The 22,305-nt window shown below is 41.4% G+C and overlaps 1 protein-coding gene across 1 annotated transcript in view; it reads left to right on the forward strand.

Annotated features, from left to right (window-relative positions):
• Positions 1–603: 603 nt before the first annotated feature.
• The window catches only part of col13a1 (collagen, type XIII, alpha 1), a 107,324-nt gene continuing 85,622 nt past the window's right edge, over positions 604–22,305 (forward strand). Inside the window, exons 1-2 of the mRNA XM_069538389.1 lie at positions 604–1,360; positions 10,237–10,306. Coding sequence (XP_069394490.1) covers positions 1,046–1,360; positions 10,237–10,306 — 385 coding nt within the window. The 5' untranslated portion in view covers positions 604–1,045. The remainder of the gene's footprint in view (positions 1,361–10,236; positions 10,307–22,305) is intronic.

Raw genomic sequence — 22,305 nt, forward strand, 5'->3', positions numbered from 1 at the left:
TCTCAATGAAATAAGTTTAGTTTATAATATAAAGTGGATTCACTCTTTAGCGAAGACATTTAAAATGTTATAAGGGGCCTCAACTAGACATTGCCTGGTATGTAACAAGAGAAACTATTGGTTTAATCTTTAAGGCTTCACTGTTTTTCCTAAGGCTGTTGTAACACCATCTGCTTTTCTACAGGCAAATCTTCATTCAAAAACACAGTGGGAATATAAAGTAGCATGAAACGAAAATACTCAGCAAAGTCATCAAGACACATAACACCAGCACTAGTCTGGTGGGCACTGGGGGGGTCTGTGTTTTCTCTCTCTGGCCCTAGAGCGCACAACAAGATTCAATAGATCCACTGAGCATTGCGCACAGAGCTGTGTTCCAGACTAAGCGTGTTTTGATCCAGACTATCAGCAGGCCGTCAGTGCACCGGCAGTGCGGCTGTGTCCCGGCTTTGAGCATCCTAAAAATATCCCGCACCAAGCACGCGGATCAAAGGGGGCAGCAACACCGCCACGAATCCCGCCCCGGCATTTAACCTAAAGCCTCTCAGAGGAGGAGCGAGAGGAGGGAAGGAGGAAGAGGAGCAGGGCCCGGGGCTTCCAGAGCAGAGGAGAGAGAGAGAGAGAGAGAGAGAGAGAGAGAGAAGGAGGGAGAGAGGGGGAGGCTGGCTCGGGTTTCAGAGACGCGCACTGACTGACGGACTGACCTACGGCACATAGTGGAAGCGCTCCGAGGTGAAGCAGCGAATGGGACAAACGGAGCAGAACGCACAGGAATAAGCGCAACGTGCCCGAGAACTCAGGAGCATCACTGACTGACTGATGACACTGCACAGAATGTCTTCTGTCTTAACTTTACTCTAAGTTACTCATCCGAGTGCAACCAGGTAGTCTGCTGTGGGGACAGTTTGAAGAAGACGCGCAGAGAGGGAGACAGAGAGAGAGAGAGCCTCTCATTATCTCCAAAGTTGCAGGTCCTCTTCTGCTGCTCTTCACCAGATGAGTATAGGAGATAGTGTTTGGATAAATCCAAAGTTAAAAGTCTGAAATGGAACAGGATCAGAAGTGGGGAGTCTCTGGACAGACGGGTGAGCAGTGGAGGAGTGGCAGCGATCAGCAGGAGAAGAAAGCTTCGCGGCAGCCTCTCTGGAGGAACTGGAGAGATCTGTCCGGCGTTACGCTTTGCATCGCCGTGTCCGTCCTGTGCCTTGGAGTTTGCGTTGTGGTTTTTGTGCGCGCCTCGGAGCTGCAGTCCAGGGTGTGGAGCCTGGAGCAGCGGGACGCGCAGTTCTCCGCGTGGAGGGTGTCTCTGGAGCAGGTGGAGCCCATTATCCTGGGCAGACTGGACCAGATCCTGGAGGAGGTGAGCGCGTCACTGCATCCACACCATTCAGCGGCAGCTTTCTGTTTATTAAAAAAGAGCAACAGTTGTGTTCTGTCGCACACGTTTCAGTTTAGACTCCACAAGTTTTCTGTATGAGACAAGAAGCCGCAGGGCCGTCTCTAGACTTTTTGGTGCCCTGGGTTAGATGTCCACAGGCTGCCCTGGAGTGGGGGCTGTCTGATTTGAATATGTTATGACATTTGAATTAATTGCAAAATAAGTAAGTGTTTAAAATGTAACTTATGTTCTGTGTCATAACTTCATCCCCATCATGTCTATCGCTTGTTATTCTGGTTTTTAACCATAGTCATGCACTGGCTCAGGAGGTAGAGTGTGTCATCTACCAACCAGAGGGTCAGCAGTTTGATTCCCTCTCCCCCATCTGTCGTTGGGCAAGATACTGAACCGAATCATCCTTGACGGCTTCTGCGCCAGCAAGTGATGATAGAGAAAGTGATAGAGAAAGTGCTGCACATAGATGCACTGTATGAATGTGTGTATGTGAATGGGTGAATGGTAAAACTGTACCGTAAACCGTTATCAAGACTAGATAAGCATTTAACATTTAACACACACAGTTCATCTGTGTCTGTGCTGCTTCTCCATCTGTAATGGACCTTGCAGATGGTGTTACAACAGCCAACAGTTCATAAGATAAAATACTTTTTACCCACACTAAGAGACAGGACGTCAGTGTGATAGTCTTTTGCAGAATGAAGGTCTGGACACAACAACCACATAGCAACGTTCTACATGTGTGTTCAGCATCTAAATGCCACTGAAACAACCAGAACAGTAGACTGCTGGCTTCTTCTACTGCTGTTCTGGTTGAACTCAAACTATGCTGTGTTTCCGTATTTTGAGACTGTGCAGCGCACTCGCTCTCAAAGCCTTCAGCCTTTTAATAGATCCCAGTGGTGAGATTTCCTCAGCTGCCCGTGTCCTAACATCAATGAAATAAATGGGATATCATGGGGCAGTTTAACTGTTTATCATGACAGGCTTTCTTTTGTTAAACCTGCAGTATATTTGATATTTTCAGTAAATATAAGTAACCTGGTTGTTCATGTAGCAGTGTGGGCAAATGTACCGCAGGGTCAGAAAGGTGGATTCTGTGAGTCAGCCGTCAGCAGAGTGTCCTTCTGCAGTCCGCCTATAGAGTCCTCTAAGTGCCAGGTGTTAAGTGCAATGTGAGAAGTTATATATTTTTTAACAATGTAAAGGAGGCACTATGGTCAGTGACAGACGTCTAAATTTACATCAGGAGAAAACAAAGCAGCAAAATATGTCTTCTTCCTCTTTGGTGCCTCTTCAGCTGGTGGCGTCCTAGGTGGGTCATGCCTCAAACTAGCTTTAACAAGTCCCTAAAATAACCTTAATGAATTCCTCTGATACTTTTTTTTTTACCTGAAACACATCAAGACAAGCACTTATCCAGAGGTTCCCTTTATTTGTCCAATAATGTATAAATATGAAAACTAAACAAATAGAAAATGGTTTAATTGCAAAACCTGTTGATTTGATTTAAGGGGTTGTTAAAACCTTTTTTTTCGTTTACCAATTGAAGTTGCTGTAAAGATTGGGTATTTGGATTGTATCAATGGTGTAAAATAATTTAAGGTGCAAATTAATCAGTGATAACATTGGATTCATTGTGCATTTAGGTTTGAGACGGATTCAGGCAAGATAAATGGAGTGTTATATGTTCAGGGGCTTGGCATTGTCTGCACAGTTCAAGAGATTAAAGAACCCTGTTTCTGTATTTGGTCAGTTTTAATTATTAAATAATTAATTAATAAACATTTTTTATCATTATGCAGCCCTTAAACTCAGCATATACAATAATCGATGAGAACACAGAACGTTCCCTCAGTTACCCTGTAAATATAATAATCATTTTACTATTAACTAGATTGGCACTGAGGCTAGAGCGCACACTTTCACCAAGCTCAAGCACTCATAGTCAAAACTCATAGTCAGTGATATATATACATATATATTATTCATTGATATCCATTACTCCCTGGGAAATATATGTAAATACCAACCAAGGAAAAAAGAATATTGCAGCCTCAATGTTCAGCAAGTAATAAAAAAATCCTAGATGCATGCCAAAACTATAACAGGTTCTTTTTTGGCCCATGTCACATCCTTCCGCCAGGTTTCATGGAGATATGTTCAGTAGTGTCTGCACAATCCTACAGACAAACAAACAAACATTAACAAAAACACCACCTTCTTATCCGAGCTAATTATAAGCACTAAGTGACGTCTAACTGATTCACAACACATCAGTAAATTTGTCATTAAGCATTGAAAAGTCATTAGAAACAACTAATAAACACTCACTGCAGGCTGCCTCGTTTGAAAGTGAAATGGTAAACACCGACCAAAAGGCTTTTTTACAACCTAACAACCCAAAACCTATTTTTCTCAATGATTACCCACTGATGTACAAAGATCAAAGACTGATACAGCAATGTTCCCGCACATTAGTGATTTTTACACAGCAAGTTGTACATGTGTTATAAACATCATGCGTGTAGCCTCACCGAGACACCTCGGCCTGTGTCGCTCCCAGAGTCGCCCTCTGTGTTGCCCTTTCACTGACCTCTTCCACAGCTACACTAACAAGTTCTTCCACGGTGATTGAAGTCCCACAGGGACCCGGTTTTTTCTTCTTCCGTTTGCTTTGACCTAACTTTTATCACCCCCACACCCCCCCCACCACCACTCTCTCCACCCTGAACCCACTTCCCGAGGACCAGTGCGATGCACTTACCAGTAGAGGAGCTGAGGTCAGAGTGTTAACAGGGCAACAGCCCCGATGTTCAAACTACTGAGGTCATGAGCCCAAGTCACCTGAACTCCCCCCCAGTAATTCTGAATGACTGTCAATGTGAAGACAGCACAAACCCAGACGCTCAGAATAAAGCTGAGATGGCAGAAGGAGAGTCCGATATTCAGATGTCGTACTTCACATACATGTTCACAAATAGAACATAGTGAGATTGATGTAGTATTCAATCAAAGGTGCCGGTGATAGAGTCCTGTTAGAGTGCCTAGTGGGGGAAGAGTCTCTCCGTCTTCGTTTCCAAACGGAACCAGGGGCAATGCAGCCCACCTCTTTGTTTAGCTCTGTGTGTAAACATAGTCATTACTAATGGGACACAACCCTAACCCTGGCCTTTTGAGAGCACGTCTGTGGTACTTTCACCCAACACTGTGCAGAATCCGTCGCCTTGTCTCCCCCGATGATGTCCAGTTTCCTCTGTTTTGGAAAATGTGCCCCGTTCCAGCAACACAGACTTGGTCCTTAGTCAAATTTGGATTTCAGCAGAAGCCATTAGCTCACTGATGTTTCCAGTCAGTTCTGTTCACAGTCAATTATGTCACCTTTCAGGGCTGTAACGAGCTTTTGTGTATCTTATCACCTTATCATTAACAGCACACTACACATTTTAAACTAAAGTGTTAAAAGCACATTCATTAATGTGTTTTTGTTTGGTCGCACTGTTCCCTCTTTACCATAAACACACGTCCGGCACTTATTTAGACTCAGTTCCAGAAAACACCACCCTGCAGCGTCACTCCCACATTAAATCTGTACTAATTCACCACCGAAAATAGTCTCCAACAAATGCACCATGCAAACGTCCGTCTGATTATTTTTTATGAAAACAACAGATTCCTGCTGCGTTCCTGAGCTTTTAAATTAAAACAATTTATTTGTGAGCTGTGTTTAAGATTGATGTCTTCAGAGGGAACCCATTGACCTGGAGCAGAGAGGGACAGACAGAGTAAAAACTGTATAGCCCATTACATTAAATGACAACAGTGAGAGCAGTAACTGAGCACATCTTCCAGAAGAGACCAAACACTTGGTGATTTAACAACCTTCAGCCTGAGAATCTCAGCGACGTTTACAGAGGTGCTGGCAGATTCATAAATGGCTGTTCATCAATAAAAAATCACGAGGTTATATAACATTTGAATGTGATACAAAGCTGCTTCCGGTCTTTAACAAGTTAGGCAGTATATTTTATGTAAGGACATGATATCAGTATTACTCTTTAGTGTGTTTATGAGTTTTGTAGGTGGATTATCTGCAAAGCAGGGGGGGTCACTGCAAGTTCAATATAATAGTATCCTCTTATTAATCGCCTAACCTTAGTAAAAATATAAGGGTTCACACTGTGATGATACATTTTTTAAATTTCCAGGCCTGGAGAAGTTTTGGAGAAAACGAATGAATCCAGAAAGATTTGGAAAACTCATGTAAATTGACTTCAGAAATACTTGTATGACAGAGTTTATTTACAAAACATGGACTGTGCAGTGAAACCTTTGGCATTTAGAGAAAGGAAGAGCTAAGCCAGAGGCGGCTGCTGCTGCACGAGAACCAGCTCTCAACCTGATCCCCCAGCTTTTTTAGTCCAGTGATCAACGTGACTTTTGCTGCCAGCGACTACGCTTCCCTTTGTGTCCGCCATCAAAGGAGGGAAAGATTCAAGGTGCTGTAATCAGTATTATATGATATATATATCATATCATATTCCCGAAACAACCACATAGCTGCCAGACATATTGAAACAAAGATCATATGTCACGTTATTTTTCATTTATGCATTAAAAGTTCAGAGAATGTATTGCCATGAAGAATGTCCCTCCTTTTCCTCGTGGTTAAATGTATTTGTTACAATGTAAGAAACCTTTAAAACCTTAAAAAGATCTGTACAACCAAAACAGATTTTCCTATTTTGAAAAGAAAAAATTTAGTATGCGTGAGAGTTCATGGCCCCTCATAACTGCAAATTCTAGACAGGTGTCCAAGTTAAAAATAAGCTTTGTGAGGTGCTTGAATTCAGTCATTCCTCCCCCTAAATAACAACCATACCCTTAACAACACCACAGAAAACACCCTGACCCCCCTGACCTCCCCCCTCTCCCTGTCTTTATCTCACCCCAAACATGGCCCCTTCAACATTTGCAATTAACCACTAAGTGCTCTCTGCAGATCTGGTCGAAGCCTGGTGCACATAGTTAGTGCAGAGGCATGATGGGAGCTGGAGGCCACATTCGAGTTGTGGAAATGTAAAAAATATAGTCTCCCACTGCTCTCCTGTCCTCACTGTGCTCTGCAGAGCTGTCACCCAACACGCTGTGAGGTCTGCACACACACACACACACGCACACACACACGCACACACACACACATGTTTACGTCCCCTAAGATGTGTGTATACGTGTGTCTTTGTGGGAGTACACACGTGCTAATCAGACAGCCTAATGCAAACAGCACACTCATGTAGAAGTGCTTGAGCTGCCTCTGCATTTCGTCAGCACAGTTAGAGATGACTACACACACACACACACACACACACACACACACACAGACACACACACACACAATGAGAGTGATATGTTGATCTGTTACAGTTGGGCTTGAGACAAAGCAGACATGCTGACAGTTGTAGAAATTTAGAAGATTTACGGCACAGTCAGAATTTACAATGAATAAGTGTATGCGTGTTTTCCTAATGAAAACATTAGGTCACTGTCATGAAAAAAAAGAATCAATAAGACATCTTATATACAGTATTAAATTCTTTGGGAATGTGTGATTGATGATAACTCTGTGTTATAATGAGGCTGCTGGATAAATCAACTCGATGAAAGGGGGTGTAGAATTCAAGCTTCAGTTGCAAGAGGCTTCAGAACTCCACAAAACTCAGAAAAGTGCTGAACTCCTGACACCACATCTATGCTTGCTGCTGTCTCTCTGTCTCTTTAACTGATGGCTCTGTTTAAACTCTACAACAGTACTTACTATTAGAGTTTGAACACTGTGATCATAATAAACTCAAACTTGCCAACACACAAAAATATCTTTGTCCAATCAGGTGGAGTCTGGCTGAAGTCATTTTAAATATCTCTAAACAATGAAATGGAATCACATAAAATGGATTTGATCAAATGATTGTTTCTAGTTGAAGATGAATTGTTTTTGGTTGCTTTGCAGTGTCCAATATAAAGTGTTTAGCTCAAAATGTGATTTGAATTTTTTCAGTACGACCAAATTTCAAATGAAAACTGAAATGAGAATACGTAATAATTTAAAGTCTGTAAAGCATGGCAGTGTCATGATGATGATAACGATACTTTCTATTGTTAGTTGTAGACAATATTCCATATTTTTTGTTCAAGCTTCACTTTTATTATGTCCTGACTAGCTCCTTCAAATTGCAATAAAATGCAAATCTATTTTAAATGTCATTTAATAAATGTTTGTGACTGGTTTTAGACAACGTTGTAAAGTGAATTTTGCTTTTCATTCTAAATGTGCACGAACTATGTTTTTGTGCACTCAAAAAGGAAAAAAACGACAAAAAGGGTTAGTTTGTATAGTCATATTTTTTTTATTGTTTTCTGATCTTTCTATTTAGATTTCTGAAGTGAGAGGGAGGAGAAGTGAAGGGAGTGTGCTGTATGTAGCAGCAGCACCAGGTGGTACAGTTCATCAGACAGCAGGATAATAAAAGGTTTAGTTATCCCTTTAAAATAGAATGTTAAAACCACATCAAAAACTGGCATCGGGTTACAATTTCTAAAGCGAGAGGCAGACAATGACACCCCCTCACCCCTTCTCACCCCCTGCTGCCCAATTGGTCACTCTGACAGAGCTTCAGAGGCCAAATGGTGTTTCTCTGGCGTTATGAGACACAGACAGAACTCTTTGATGTGCTATAGATTATTAGGTCATTGTTTGTTCGTGCTATTGCCACTTGTATTAGTTAATATAAATTCAAAAGCAACACATTTGTTCTGTGAATAGTGGATGTTGAGGACTTTTGTCAGTTTCAACCGTGTTTTTGACCTTTTTAAGTGGAAGGGTACCTCTAACTGTGGTCACATCTGTACTCTCTGAGGCCGGTGAATATGTGGAGGCATAAATGAAAGGCTAATGACAGTCTTTGATGTATGCTCATTAGGATTTTCTCCCTCTGGCAGACTACTACTACTGTGACCTTATGTAGTTGTAGTTGCAGCTCCTTTTCCAATAACCCACAGCTATAGTCCAGTCAAACCTCGGCCCTGCGCTATCTCCATTATCTGGTTTGGAGAATGCATTTCTCAGTCGCGTGACTTCAGTTTGGACCGTAGAGGGATCTGGCTGCACAGCTCTCTGGGTTAGTCTTACTAAAGGCTTCTCTAGTTGTCAGTGCAGTTTTTCAGTGTCAGCTTAAAAAAATCTGTATAATATATTAACTTTTTAAACTGGACAATCAGACAATCATGTCAACTTTGACAACTGTCTGGAGGAATGATTGTAAGCAGGTTTGGGTTTTGGTTCAGGTTCTCACCCCAACCAGTAGAGGCAGATGGCCGCCTGCATTGAGTGGGATTCTGCTTGAAGTCGTGTGCTTTTCACTGTGGAAATGTCTTGACCTTAATGTGTAGCCTTGAGATAATGTGTGAATATAAGAGGGCATGGTTACAAATACGCGAATGCAAAGCAAATATCTCGGGTCAAAGTTGACCTCCAAGTGAAGCAATACTGCAATTTGCTTTGCCACATGAAGCAAATGTTTTATTCACCCCCTCACTTGCAGAGATTGGAGGAGAATGTTCACCTTTAAAACATTCATGTATCTGTGACCGGGCCCTTAGTCCATTGAAAGGTTGTGCGCTTAATGATCCCTGATCTTTGGCTTTCGTCTTATAAACCAGGAAGATGTTAGTGAGGTAGCTAGTACCCAGAATACTGCAGCAGTGCTCAGAATCACTGTGTCATTATATCATTCCCTTCAGCACTTGTTGTAGCTCTCTAAACAGCCTGCCCTGACATTCCTCTGCTTGTAACCTCTGCCAGTGGGACTGACTTCGCTGCATACTCGTTGTGTATTCTGTTCAGGGTCAAATCGCACACAGGCTTTTGTTGGTCTAATGAGATCAACTGTCACACCCTGATACTGAGAAAGACTAAAAGGTGTTAGCAGGCCCTTTAGCTCAACAATACCAAACTAAATTGGAATGTTTTTACGTAAATTAAAGTGTTGAACTGTAATTGTCACTGTAATTGCAGCTATTAGCCTGAAGGTCCTCGATGAGATGTGGTAAAGGGCTCACAGTCGTGTAGGGGAAGTTTATAAACCTGCCAAAAAACATGGATTATAGGCAAAAACTATTAATTTGTTTATCTTTGCTGATGCTGACCTACTGTTTGCAGAATGTTTGTATTGTATCATTTTTAATTATGATCCTGCCTCTCAGTCAAGATACTTGTTTCTAAAATAAGATCGTAATTCAGGGTTCACTACTTTTTAAACAGGAAGAGTCTAGGCTGGTTGTTACACCAATCAGGAGGTGGTGTTTTGATCCATGGCTGAAAACAGGCTACATCCACACTAATATGCTATGTCTTCAAAACGCATAACTTCTGCTAGTTTTATGTCTGACTTCCACAGTTTTTAAACCACTAAAACTGGGAGCTTTGGAAAAGCTGCCGGCCCCAATATAGTTTGAAAACAGGCAGAAATGAAGATTGGGTCTTCACTCGACGAGCAGCAGTGAATGCAGCGTGTTACTAACTCTTACTTATTCGTTGTCGGTCTAAGAGAATAAATCCCTTATTTTAGTTTTCACCATTGCCCATTTCTGAAATGCCTGTGCTGTCAGTGTATACATGGGTTGTATGAGTAACAGCACAGTATTAATGTGATAATTTGATATTTTGAATTTTAAGGGCTTTGTGGATTAATTAAAATTTTGTTGGGCTATAGACATTTCACAACGGGTGAAACACGATGCTACGATGTTAAAGTGAATTCTGATCTCCTCCTTTTCTTGTGCAGAAGCTTGCGGCGCGGCTACCAAAGACAAGGGAGGTGAGAGAAGCTCCCCACAGCTGCCTTTGTCCCCCAGGTAAGTTCCCCACCTCCATCCATCCACACGTTTTTCAGTTTACTGAAAGATTTGACTTCACACACAAAGCACATGGGCCTCAGATGAATTTATCCACTCAAACTGCTAAATGCCAAAATGTAGGTCTGCAAGTTCAGCTTCCAAATGTTGCTTTCCACCGGATATTCAATATTTAGACATAATTTACTCAACGTTTGCTCATTTCTGTATTGGGTCTCCTTATAAGAAGTTATTTTGTTGATCTCCCACCAAGTTCAAGCATGTATGGATCAACAGGAGCTCAGTTGAAGTGCTCCCTAAGGCCGAGAGAGATTTTCCCCAGCCACTATTTTTTTTCTACATTTGTACTTTGCCTTGTTTTCATGAGTGGGTTTATTGTTTCCACTCTCCAGATAAATCTCTGATAACCATAGGTGTTCATTCTTTGTTCATCAGTTTAGTGACAGATGGTTACTGAGACATTTGCTGTTTTAATAGAGATATAGACACAGACAGGTGATAGAAGAAAATGTGTCATGAAAAGGTAGGCAGCTGCTGAGATGGCTTATGGTCCAACTTTAAATATCTGAATATAAGTTGATAATAATGTCACATGAAGAATCAAACCAAAGTGATATTGTTTGCATTCCCTATTTACGTCTATTTTTGATGTTCTTGATGATGATGTCCACCGGGCTCCTCGCTCTAACACTTGTGCCCTTCAGCTGGCTCACACATGATGACAAGCATGAGGTGCATTTCCTATTCAGCTGGCAGCTGGTGGCCATTTTGTGTCATATTAGGTCATGACACAGGCTGGCATGATGAGATGGCGTCACTGAGGCATTCCTGGATGAGCAGCCACATTAGTCAGTATAAGAACTCGAGTACAAGCTGTGAAAAAGTGTCAGCGAGGCGGTCCGCGTTGCTGCCACTCCACCTCTGATGGCCTGTGTCTCTTTCTGGATTCACTGCCCCTGCCTGACATAATCGAATTGGCCTATGAAATCCAAGAGGTTTTTGGAACTAAAAATACTCAGTCAGTGTTGTACGCTTGAGAATGTCTGAGTAAACTCCTTCAGTGTCTGAAGCCACCTGTTTCCCCCAGACAGTCGTCATTAAGTCGTCAGTTGGACAAGCACTGTGTCTGTGTGTGTGTGTGTGTGTGTTGACTCTTGCACTGTGTTCTGGTTTTGGACAGACGAAGAGATGGGAAGGACACTCATGTCTGTGAGCGTTCATGTCACAGTTGATGGAGTGAGGGACATTATTGTTGATACATGGTGAAATTACCTTCAATGACAGATCTTTGATTGCCTTCTGCATATTATTTAGTAGTTTGTAATGGATACATTTTATTTTACTTAATATGAAATCAACATAACATAAACTATTGTTCTTTTGTACACCATAAATAAATAGATATAAATGCAGTTGGACACAGAAATCATAGAAACAGCAGACTGTTGATGCTTTTTATGAATTGTTGGTCTTTTTGTACATTTTCTGAGATTTGTGTATGTGTGTGTGTGTGAGCCCCCTATGAGAACAGGCTCGCCACACATTAGTGTTAATTGGTCTGGACAATAGGATGTTAGTGTTGTTAACATGGCAGTAAGTGTCTGTGGGACGGACTGTGAATGAGCTTAAGGTGGCAGTTTGCAGGCAGCTTCACAGGAAGTTCTCCAGGTGTGGAGGTCTTTCATCTCAGAGCTGCCAGATGGTCTGACACTTTTACAGCTTCATGTGACTTTCTGTGCTCCCACAACAGGTAGTGAGTGGGAGTCCGGGAGCAGGAGGGTTTTGTGTGGTCAGATCTTTTGTCAGCCAAAACTGCCGGACCACCTAAAATGAATGTTTTCTATTTTGTTTCTGTTCCCCTGCAGTAAATGTTTGAACAGGAGATTTAAGGAATCCCAACCCTGCCTGTTACACTTTCACAGATGTCTAAAGTGTTCATCCTTTATAGTTTGATCAAGTAAAAACTACGATTTTCACGAATCTTGGTGGAATAATGTCATATGAGGCAGGGAGATTCTATTAAATGCCAATCTGGATCATGGGGTGGATCCAGAATTGTATTTTTCTTTGTTTAACATTGTGGGTGTTTTTCAACATTCTTAGATTATAATTAACAAATCTAGATGAAAAAAATAGACGTTGTTAATAGTAATAGATGTTTAGGGAACTGTTTGTCAATTTGGTGCAGAGCCAAAAACATGGATGTAGTGAATTTAAATGTGGTTTCATAAGGAGAATGGCAGAGGTGTGCTCTGCTCTGAGTGTCCCTCTTGTTTAATGTTTTGGAAAAGTAGGCAAGATCTGACTGTTTGCTGTTGAGTCTATGGGCGTGAGCTCATGTTGTTTAATTTTAGTCAAATAAAATTGATGAAAAGAAGTAAGCAGTATGCTAAACTAAGCTAAGCATGACTTACATGTCTTGGACAAACTGAGCAAACGCTCATGTTTTAATAAAAGTGTTAGAGTGAGCATGCTGTCTGTTACCAATACGCTTTTGATTGTAATAAGCCAATAACCCTCTGTGTACCATCAGGTAAGTTGATCATAAGAGTTTCTGTTGTGCCAAAAGTGCATTCTGATGTTTGATATGAACAATAACTTACCTCAATCTGCAGGGTTTCCATATTGTACTTCTGTAACACGATTGTCCAAGTGCTCGGTGAGTGAGAAACTCTGGTTCCACTGTGTGTCTTTAAGTGTCTGTTTTATTCTGAGCTTGACATGTTTGTGAGCAGCCTGTGAAAAATGAACTTTGTAAGTTGCTATAAGTAGAGCGGCAGAGTGTGAGTGACTTCAGGCCCCAAAGACGCCACAGAGTGTGATGTCTTTCAAATGTTTATCTAGCCCAGGACACAGAGCAGTCGCCCTAAAACTATGTGTAGCATACATGATGCTTTAGGTGGATGAATCACCAGACACATTGTTTGTGGCTGAGTGGGCCTCCTATCAACAGTCTGGGCATGCTGTGTATGGCTTATTAGAGTTTGACCAGGACAATGATAATAGAACAAAGCCTTTGAGCTGAAATAGGCAGACAACTGGAGTCACTCTGTGCATCACACACCCCACACACTCTTTGCTGTTGCATATTGTGTTGTCAGTGCTGGCAACCATCACTTCTCCAGTGCCCTAAGAGCACCTCTATACTTGCTTGTGCATGAGGGCTGTTCCACTCACGTTCTGTTGGCAGTTTATTAGGAACACAGACCTAAAACGAACAGTGTAATACAGCAGTTCTACATTAAATCATCTTTCAGGAAGGTTGTAATGTTGAGTTTGTGTTGAAACTGTTTCAGACAGGTGCTGATTCAACTTTATGGTCTCTGTGGAGACTCAGTTTATGATGCTATTAAAGCTAGACATAATGTCCACAATGTACAATTCAAGCCCATGAAACGAACAGGGAATTAATATTTATTTGCTTTTAAATGGAGCTTTTGTTGAAGAATGTCCCTAATTTCCAGAAATTACACATTCATTTCCAGGAAATGTCTGGATATAATTTGCAAATTTTAGAGCCATAAAATAAGAAGGATCAATGCTACAGTACTGGTTGGAGGAAATCTGCCATCTTGTGGATGTACTGTTTAGTCCTCCATGCTTTTGTCACAGCAATTTGTGTCATTATTATTATTATGGGCACTGGTGGCCTTAAATCAGCCCCACATCCACTGCAGCATGAACCTGCAGGCTCTGACTCTTGTCTTTCGTGGTTTATCGATTCTTATCATTCATTCATGCCATTGTTCCTCTGTGTGTTCCACATCTTATCTGCTGGGAGTGACTACGCCTACAAGTCAAGTACAAACGATGTATGCTATAATGTTTAATGTCATGTTTCCTCAGCCTATACACTGTCATTTTGATTTTTATGTGACACATTCTAAAACATTCCCGCACAGCACTGTAACCATTGCTTATGTGGTATAGAACACCATGGTTTGGTTGACCGGATGAGTAACACTATGTACTGTATATGTCACCTCTCATTTAGTATCACAAGCCGACCAGCCCTGCTGCCAAGAATAGAGTCCTCCCTGGGGACGGGAGTATTCCACAGAGCCCTTGTTTTCACTGGCAGGGCTGTTTCTTATAATGACCTGCATTTTTCTATTTTTGTTTGGGACACACAATTGGCCAATGTGCATCTAATTTTGGGGTTAGGTTTAGGATTAGTGAGTCAGAAGACAAGATAAGAGATTCTTTATGGTGACCCAGATAGTCCACTTGGAGTTGGTGACATACTGGTAGTTGTGGTATATCACATGTGTCACTTTCTAACTTGTATGCTTATGTGTTGCTTTAGATAATGAATACGTGGCTTGTGCAGTAAGTGAAAAGTGGTAAAAAAATGTTTTTCTGGTAAGTTGATCCATGATTTTCTTGGCTACTATCTTACCTCTTCTTACAGTTACTTGATGGGGAATCACACAGATGTGCTACATGCATGCCTCTCATAAAGAAGCCACTAAACCTGTTTGGTTATTTTTCGTGGTTACACATGTAACCCTTGTTCAGGGAGCTTGAGCTAAGGCTCACCTGTTGCCATCTTCACCTGTAGTTTAATAACCAGCACATTGATTGAGAACTTCAAACACTCTCATATGACAGAGGTGTCGGGCCAAACTTTCCGGTTACTAAAATTAAATCCACATCCTCCAGCACTATGCCAGCAATCAGAAACCGTGGTATGAGTAAAAATAACATAAATCCCAGTGATACTGGGCTGTGGAGATGTACGAGCACAGTTTCCTGTGCCAAAACAAACAGGGATTATTGTTCAGAGTTTGGGAACACTCAGCTTGACCCCCAGTTGAAGTGATTTGGATTTAGTCTGGCTAACAACTGGCTTGTCTGATCATCTGACTGCTTGAGCCTTTTCTGCCTGTTGGACTTTACCAATGTTGCATTGTTTCCAGATCTCAGCAGTGTTACAAATTACAAACAAGAGAAGATTATACAATCACAGCAAAAGTTTTCTAAAAAGTTTTCTAAATTTACCAAACTGACAGTATTCATTCAAACCTACACTTATGATACTAATTTCTATTTGTCGTGCCCTGACTATTTTAACGGTTATGAGTATACTTCTATCTGCTGCTAGTTTTCCTTTCAGAGACGGCGACCAAAAACCCCTCCTCCCATCCTCTTCATGGATGGAGCATGGCATGGCTGTGAGGACGGATTAGTCCTGGGTTAAGACAATAGGAGATAGGTGGTTCAGCAGGAAAGACACTGAGAGGGTGAAGGGGGGGGGGGGGGGACTGCGGCCTCTGAGGGAGGAAGTGGGCTTTGACAGTTTACCTGGCTGGGGTCCCAGGCTAAGCCATGGAGGGAGAACAGAGGCATGTAATCTAACCCCACAACTATGACACCAGCCCTCCCCCAATCCCTTCCACCACATCCCTGCCTGCCATGCAGCCTGGCAGCCTGGCATCGCTAGCATAGCTCGGCCCCCACCCCATTCAGACCAGTCACACACACACACACACACACACACACACACAGGCTGAGATGTGTGGCCTGACAGGACAGAAGTTTACCCTCGTGGTACGTATGTGACTGAAAACGGCCTTTGTTGGTTGTGTTTGTAGTTTCAGGTTAATGACATTCAGCTTGATGTTCAAGGTTTATTCAGTAATCATGACTGTAGCATGTAACATGCTGAGTAAGATGCCACTGATTAATTCAGTGTGTAAACTGGGTTATGAACCTATGGGCGCCTGCCCAGGGGCCACAACAGCCCCAGACTCGTTGTGTGTCAACTGGCTTGTGGGCGGTTCTGGATGAGGGGGTAGATCGAGGCAAGATACTGAACCTCCAATTGCCCCTTATAGAAAAAGTGCTGCCCATAGATGCGCTGTATAGCTGTGTGTGTGAATGGGCAAAAAACTGTAGTGTGGAGCACTTTGAGTGGTCATCAAGACTGAAAGGTCTATATAAATACAAACCAGTTACCATTTATCATTTTGGTCTAGTTTAATATTGTCTAAAATATGATGAAACATAGTTTTCTGCTGCCGAGAATACTAGAAGTCCCTCAAACATGATTCAGACTTCACATATAAACACATATTAAGTAGTAGTTTGCTGCATCACTGTACAGCAAACAACTACTTAATGTAGTACAGGGAAACAAATGATAACATGAAAAATGACATATCTGCAAATGACATATCTGCAAACCCAGCGTGAATGTTTTTAATTGATCCAATAGATTTGGTTTAATTTTTTTCAGATTCATTTAGTTGCAGTCCTTTATATAAAGCTTCCCAGACATTGCATCAGAATCTCGGGGACCCTCATAATTGAAAAACCTGACGGACAAACAGGCTATAGCTAATCCATATATTATTTTTCCCCACAAGCTCCATCGAAACAATTCTCATCAGCATAAGCAGATCTATTCTCAGCCATTTCATCATAAAGCCCGAGGAGCTTAGCTGTACTTGTATCTGTGAGATGTAAATAGCGCACTGGTCAGGACAGCAGGCCAACCTGTGTGGACGGCGCTATGCAAGAACAATGTGGCTTTTTTTTTTTAACGGCCCGAAGATACAAACCCTGCATTGAGGGGTGGTGGTGCTACTGGGTGGGAGGGTGCTTAGGTGAGTTGGTGGAGTCGAGGGGTGGGATGGGGGCAACCAGATCTCTGGGCACTCAGAGTATTCCTCACAGTCTGCCAGCTGACAGACCACAACGGCTCACAGCCTGGGATCAAAGAGAGCAGCAGGCTTAAGTGTGTGTGTGTGTATACTGTCTTTCATGGGCGAGGTAGACTCACAGCATCGTAAGAGATACATATCGAACTCCATGTCCCTAAAAAACAGTTTCAACCACACAGTATCTGATGTCTAGGGGTGTAAAGCTGAACTGATACCCACAGTATCGACAAATACAAGAGATTGATGCACCACCACTAACACCACACCATAAGTGAAATTAATACCGCCATGAAAACACAATCTTTTCTTATCTTTCTTCATCTGCACAACAACAGCTCGTACCTGAAGTCATGAGATATTTTATTGTTTTGTTGAAAATGCCAAATTTATATGAGTGAAAATCCTCCTCCATCCTACTTGCCAGTAGAGTTTAACTGGCCCCTTGTAAGCTATACTGGCCTAGCTCTTTTTTCTCTCCTATTATTTATATTCATAGGACCCCCACTGCAAGATTTATGGTAAAAAGAAGTTTCTGTCATATACTTTCAGTCATTAGATAAATATTTACAGTCAAGTACATTGTAGGGCTGCCATGATCGTTATTATTTGTATTCTTGTTATTATCTGTTCTTGCCTGATGCAAACAACATCTTGAATAGTGAGGTGGCCCCCGAATTTGGCAAGGAAGGGAACGACCAATCAAACGCACCCTTACAGGCACTCTGTTGAGACTGCTGTCTGTGTTGTTTGAGTAACAATATGAAACATCTTGGCGGCCGGATAAAAACCAACAGCGCTCGACTCGAGCCACACACGGTAGATGTTAGTTCAATGCAGTCACGAAGCAGTGAGCAGCTGAAACACAAACACACTGGAACCTGTGGTTAAAGTTACTATTGTTTAACTAACAATAGTAGATAGTAGATGTATTAATGTTTATTATTCTGTAAAATACTGGAGACCAAAGTGTGCGCAGCATCAGAAGTTATCGGAGCTGTTCAGCTCTACAGCTGGCTACATATAGCTAGCCTGCCAAATACCAAGAACCTCGGCATATTGTCTCATAATAACAGGCACATGGTTGGTCTAAATACAATAATGAGCAGATTGAGACTGTTTCTGAATGTTAATTTACCTGTGACATACCACATTGATGTTATATTGGAATCCATGTCCAATTCATTCGCACAGAAGAATTAACATCTTTTCAGAAGTCAATCTCATCAGTCCATGGTCAGTCAACCTGGTCTGTATAAACTCTTACTGGGCCCAGACTGTCAGGCCATCAGTTATTTTGGACCCTGTCTCCCAATTGTATTGATTCAGTGTGACGTATTATTAAGGCTGTATAAATAAATTGTATACAAATATATAAAATGTATAAATAACATTTGACTTTATGACAAATGTCATCTTGTCATCTTCTCTTTAGAAATCTTTAACCACATCCATTGTTTGTAGTTTCTCAACTTTCCACTATTTCTTTTAGGGGTGGGAATCTCTAGGCACCTCATGACTCGATTTTATTCCTGGTGCTACAATTCGATGATAAAACGATTGTAGATGCATCATAGAATTTATTTTTATTATTATTATTTTAGATTCTTACTGTTATTATTGTGCTGTAATTTACAACAAAATGTTTTCAATTCGAAAATCTGACTACAACAGTCAGTGCTCTCCACATTGTGTCCCTCCCATGTGCTGCATCTTTAGCCTTCACAGTATCAGGGTGGACCTGGCTTGACCCCATTGGCATCATCGATGTGCATCACTCCGCTGGTCAACAAAAGATTCTGCTCCTCTTTTCCAATCACTCACACTTAGAGCTGATCTTTATAAAAACCTGATGAATTCATATTTATGTTCCTGGATAAATGGGGCGTTGCAAGAACTGATAACAACATGTATTAAGTTATTAATGGACGGTGTTGGATCATGAATCTGGATCGTTATGGTCACATTAACCCTGATGTCCTGATTGTGCGTGTCACGTCTTCTGTGTAGCAGATGAACCATGTCTGCTTAAATATGTGCCCCATAAACTCTAAACCAAATCAACAAACACAAAGTAAACAAGGGCAGCTGTGGCTGATCATCACTAAAAGAGTAACGTAGTGGAAAACATGAATTGATTATGTTCTTTCTCTGCATCGATGCATGTGTCGTCTCTGATCACGACGCATCTTACAATCGAGAAATGTCCCCATCTCTAATTTCTCATTGGAGACGTTTCAAAAACCATTTTACTTTACAAGCTTAAATCAAACTAACATTATCCTTGCCTTTTCTAAAATCCTGTATAAATATTCTCTTTGCTGTAGGTATGGTTGCAGCTAAAAAAGAAGCCCTCTGATGCCCTTGTAAACAAGAGGCTTCCTCTAATCTGTGCAGCTGACAGGGGGGCGGCAGGGTCCCAGGGTCTTGGAGCCGGTTATTTAAGGAGTCCCCCAAGTTCACCTTGACATCTGTGCTGACAGGAAGAGAGCACGGCAGATCCCCTTTCTTCACTCGTGATAAGTTTACAGTGCAGCTGCCAGTGTGTGGCCATACTTGGAGGAATGTGGCAGTCAGAGGCAGGGAGATGGGAAGGACAGGATACTGACAGTTAAGCAGACAAAAAAGGAGGAAGTGGAATGATTAAAAGAAGAGAAAACAGGAAGGATAAAGAGGCATTAGGTATACTGGGGTTCTTATCGGCCTCTGACTGTCATAGGTAGGAATTGCATTATTCACATTTCTAGCACAATTGTCTGTATTTAGATGGATTGCAGTACAGTAATGACATCAGTGGAAACAAATAAATTCAGAATAAGTTTTGAAGTAAACTGAACACACATTTTACTAGGCCCACCTCATGTCACCTAATACAACATCCCTGTGATAAATCTGTCAAGGATACAACGTTCAGCTTTGTTGTCATCACTCATTTCCTCGTCCACATGCGTAAGGGCAACACAATAGAAACCCCTCTATAAATAATGCTGTCCCATGAAGCACCACACCACTAACTACCCTACATTACTGTTAAGGTAGGCTGTATATCATGAAGTATTATAAATATAGAACATCATATTACTATGGAACCAGTTGGCCGGTGACAATGATTTAGTAATTGAAGTCATTTGTTTACATGTTGTGTTGGTGATCTGATGTTACTGAAGGGCGTGTGGTTGTCTGTTATGTAAGGATGTGGTATTAAGAAGTACTAAGCAAAAAAATGGCATCTGTTAAACTGTTCATATCAGTTTTGGCAACTTGGTGGCTGTATTGATTATGCTGATCATATTTGATTGGTTGGGTGCTTGGTTTTTGGATTGATTGGTTGTTTTGTTAATTGATTAATTGATCGATTTATACATTGCAATCATGGTATAGCCTACCAGCATAAACCAATGTAATAAAACAGCAATTCAGTCAAATTATAAGGTTACTTTTGCTCAAAAGTTTAATTTTGATATATAACTGTGCTTGAAAAAAATAGATAGAATGCATTATTTTAGAATATTTGTCAATTGGGGTCCTGGACTCATTCAATAATTTTATGGTTCAGCCTCAGTACAGACTCCACTGCCCCTGGTTTCATCCATCATTCCATTTAGTTATGAGTATGATTTTTAACAATCGCACATGCACTGTGGGGGGACTTGTCTGAGGAGGTGATTGCAGTAGGTGAGTGAGGAAAATACACCATCTGGTTTCCTCATAAATGTTGTAGTGAGCCTTCAGCCACCTGATCTCCTCTCGCTCCCACTGTTCCAGCTCGAACACAACACACACACACACACACACGCACGCACACACTCACACACACACTCACACACACTCACACACACTCACACACACTCAATCAGCACACCACTCTCGTCCCTTAACTTGTTAGCATATTTATTGCAAAGTGTTCACAGCCAGCTCTGTCTCGGCAGGATTGAATTTGAGAAATGCAAATAGGGATGGAACGTGCACTTGTGCGTGTAGACGGCATATATTTAGCCTGTTCGGATCTGGAAGTCAGTTTGTTCACATTTGATTATGAGGAAAATTGAAAACAACAAAAAAATATCTCATCAAATAAACTGAAATAAACCCAAACTATTTTCTTGTCTTTTGCATGATGGCACATGTGAATAAGATATTTTCCAGAGCAAGGCTCCAGTGTATCTCGTTTCATGTTGGCACATTGAGCGCATATTTGTGTGAATGAGACTTAGGAAATGCGTAGTCATTCAGCAGGAACTGACCGCAGACCGGCGGCATTTCCAAATAAAAGCATGATAGTGAAGGTGAAATTAGATGTAACTGAATCTAAGCTAGCCCCTGAGTGCACCCCCCCCAGTACAATTACTGTTGAGCTGCCTCTTATAGAGGAAAGGGATTACAAATGGGGTATTGGCACAGGCCTGCAGCCCCACAGGGTTAAACAGGGTTCAAAATGTATTGACATGTCTCTCCCGTGTGTTTTGCGGGCTGTTGCAGATCAGGCTGGAGTATAGAAAAGTGCAGGTTAAACATTTGAAGGATTAAAGCATTTTTTCAGTTATGATACATTGCATATAATAACCTTGAATGCTCTGGAGAGTTTGCTGTTGTTGTGAATGCCAGTGACTTCTGCTGAGTTGTTAAAATGTGAAAGGCAAATACCAAAAAGATGCAGAGATCTTTTGGAGTTTATGGCTGAGTAAGGAACTACTGGAGATGGGCTCAGTCTCATAAATAGCAGATTACAGGTGTATTTGTACTTTTTTAAGAAAAAAAAGGTAGTTATAAAATATACACCTGTCCTCCAATCTTTAATATGTATTTAAAATACATCAAAATTGAATATAAACCATACTGCCTCTGTATCATTTGTGTTAATATATGTGTTTGGGTCTTTTTTCTTGAAATGTAATGATACATCTGTACATATTAGAATCCCAAATCCCACAGAGGCAGTGTTGTTGTTAAACTGTCAAATAAAAAAACATGTATTTATTATGCACTCATCTTCACTTACAGACAAACTGGCAGCAACAAATATTCTATTTCAAAACTGAGACTTGATAGCCATTTTACAGCCAACGTTTAGCTTCCAAGAGGAGTTATAACACATTTAAGTGCTTTGGAGTCAGTCTCAAGGGCAAGATGACTGATTATGACAAGAGGTGTGGGTGGCAGGTGAGAGGTGTCACGCTAACACGTCCAAAAAATGTTGAGTCAGATTATCTAAAGCTCTGTATTGGTAGATCAAAAAATCCAAATTCCAGACAAAGAGTGCTCATATTGGACTTCTCACATCTCAACCATTAACTTGCATACAGTTTTATTGTAGAGAAGATAGATTTTCAAACCATA

This window comes from Paralichthys olivaceus, chromosome 14 (genome assembly GCF_024713975.1).
Source record: "Paralichthys olivaceus isolate ysfri-2021 chromosome 14, ASM2471397v2, whole genome shotgun sequence".
Lineage (NCBI taxonomy): Eukaryota > Metazoa > Chordata > Actinopteri > Pleuronectiformes > Paralichthyidae > Paralichthys > Paralichthys olivaceus.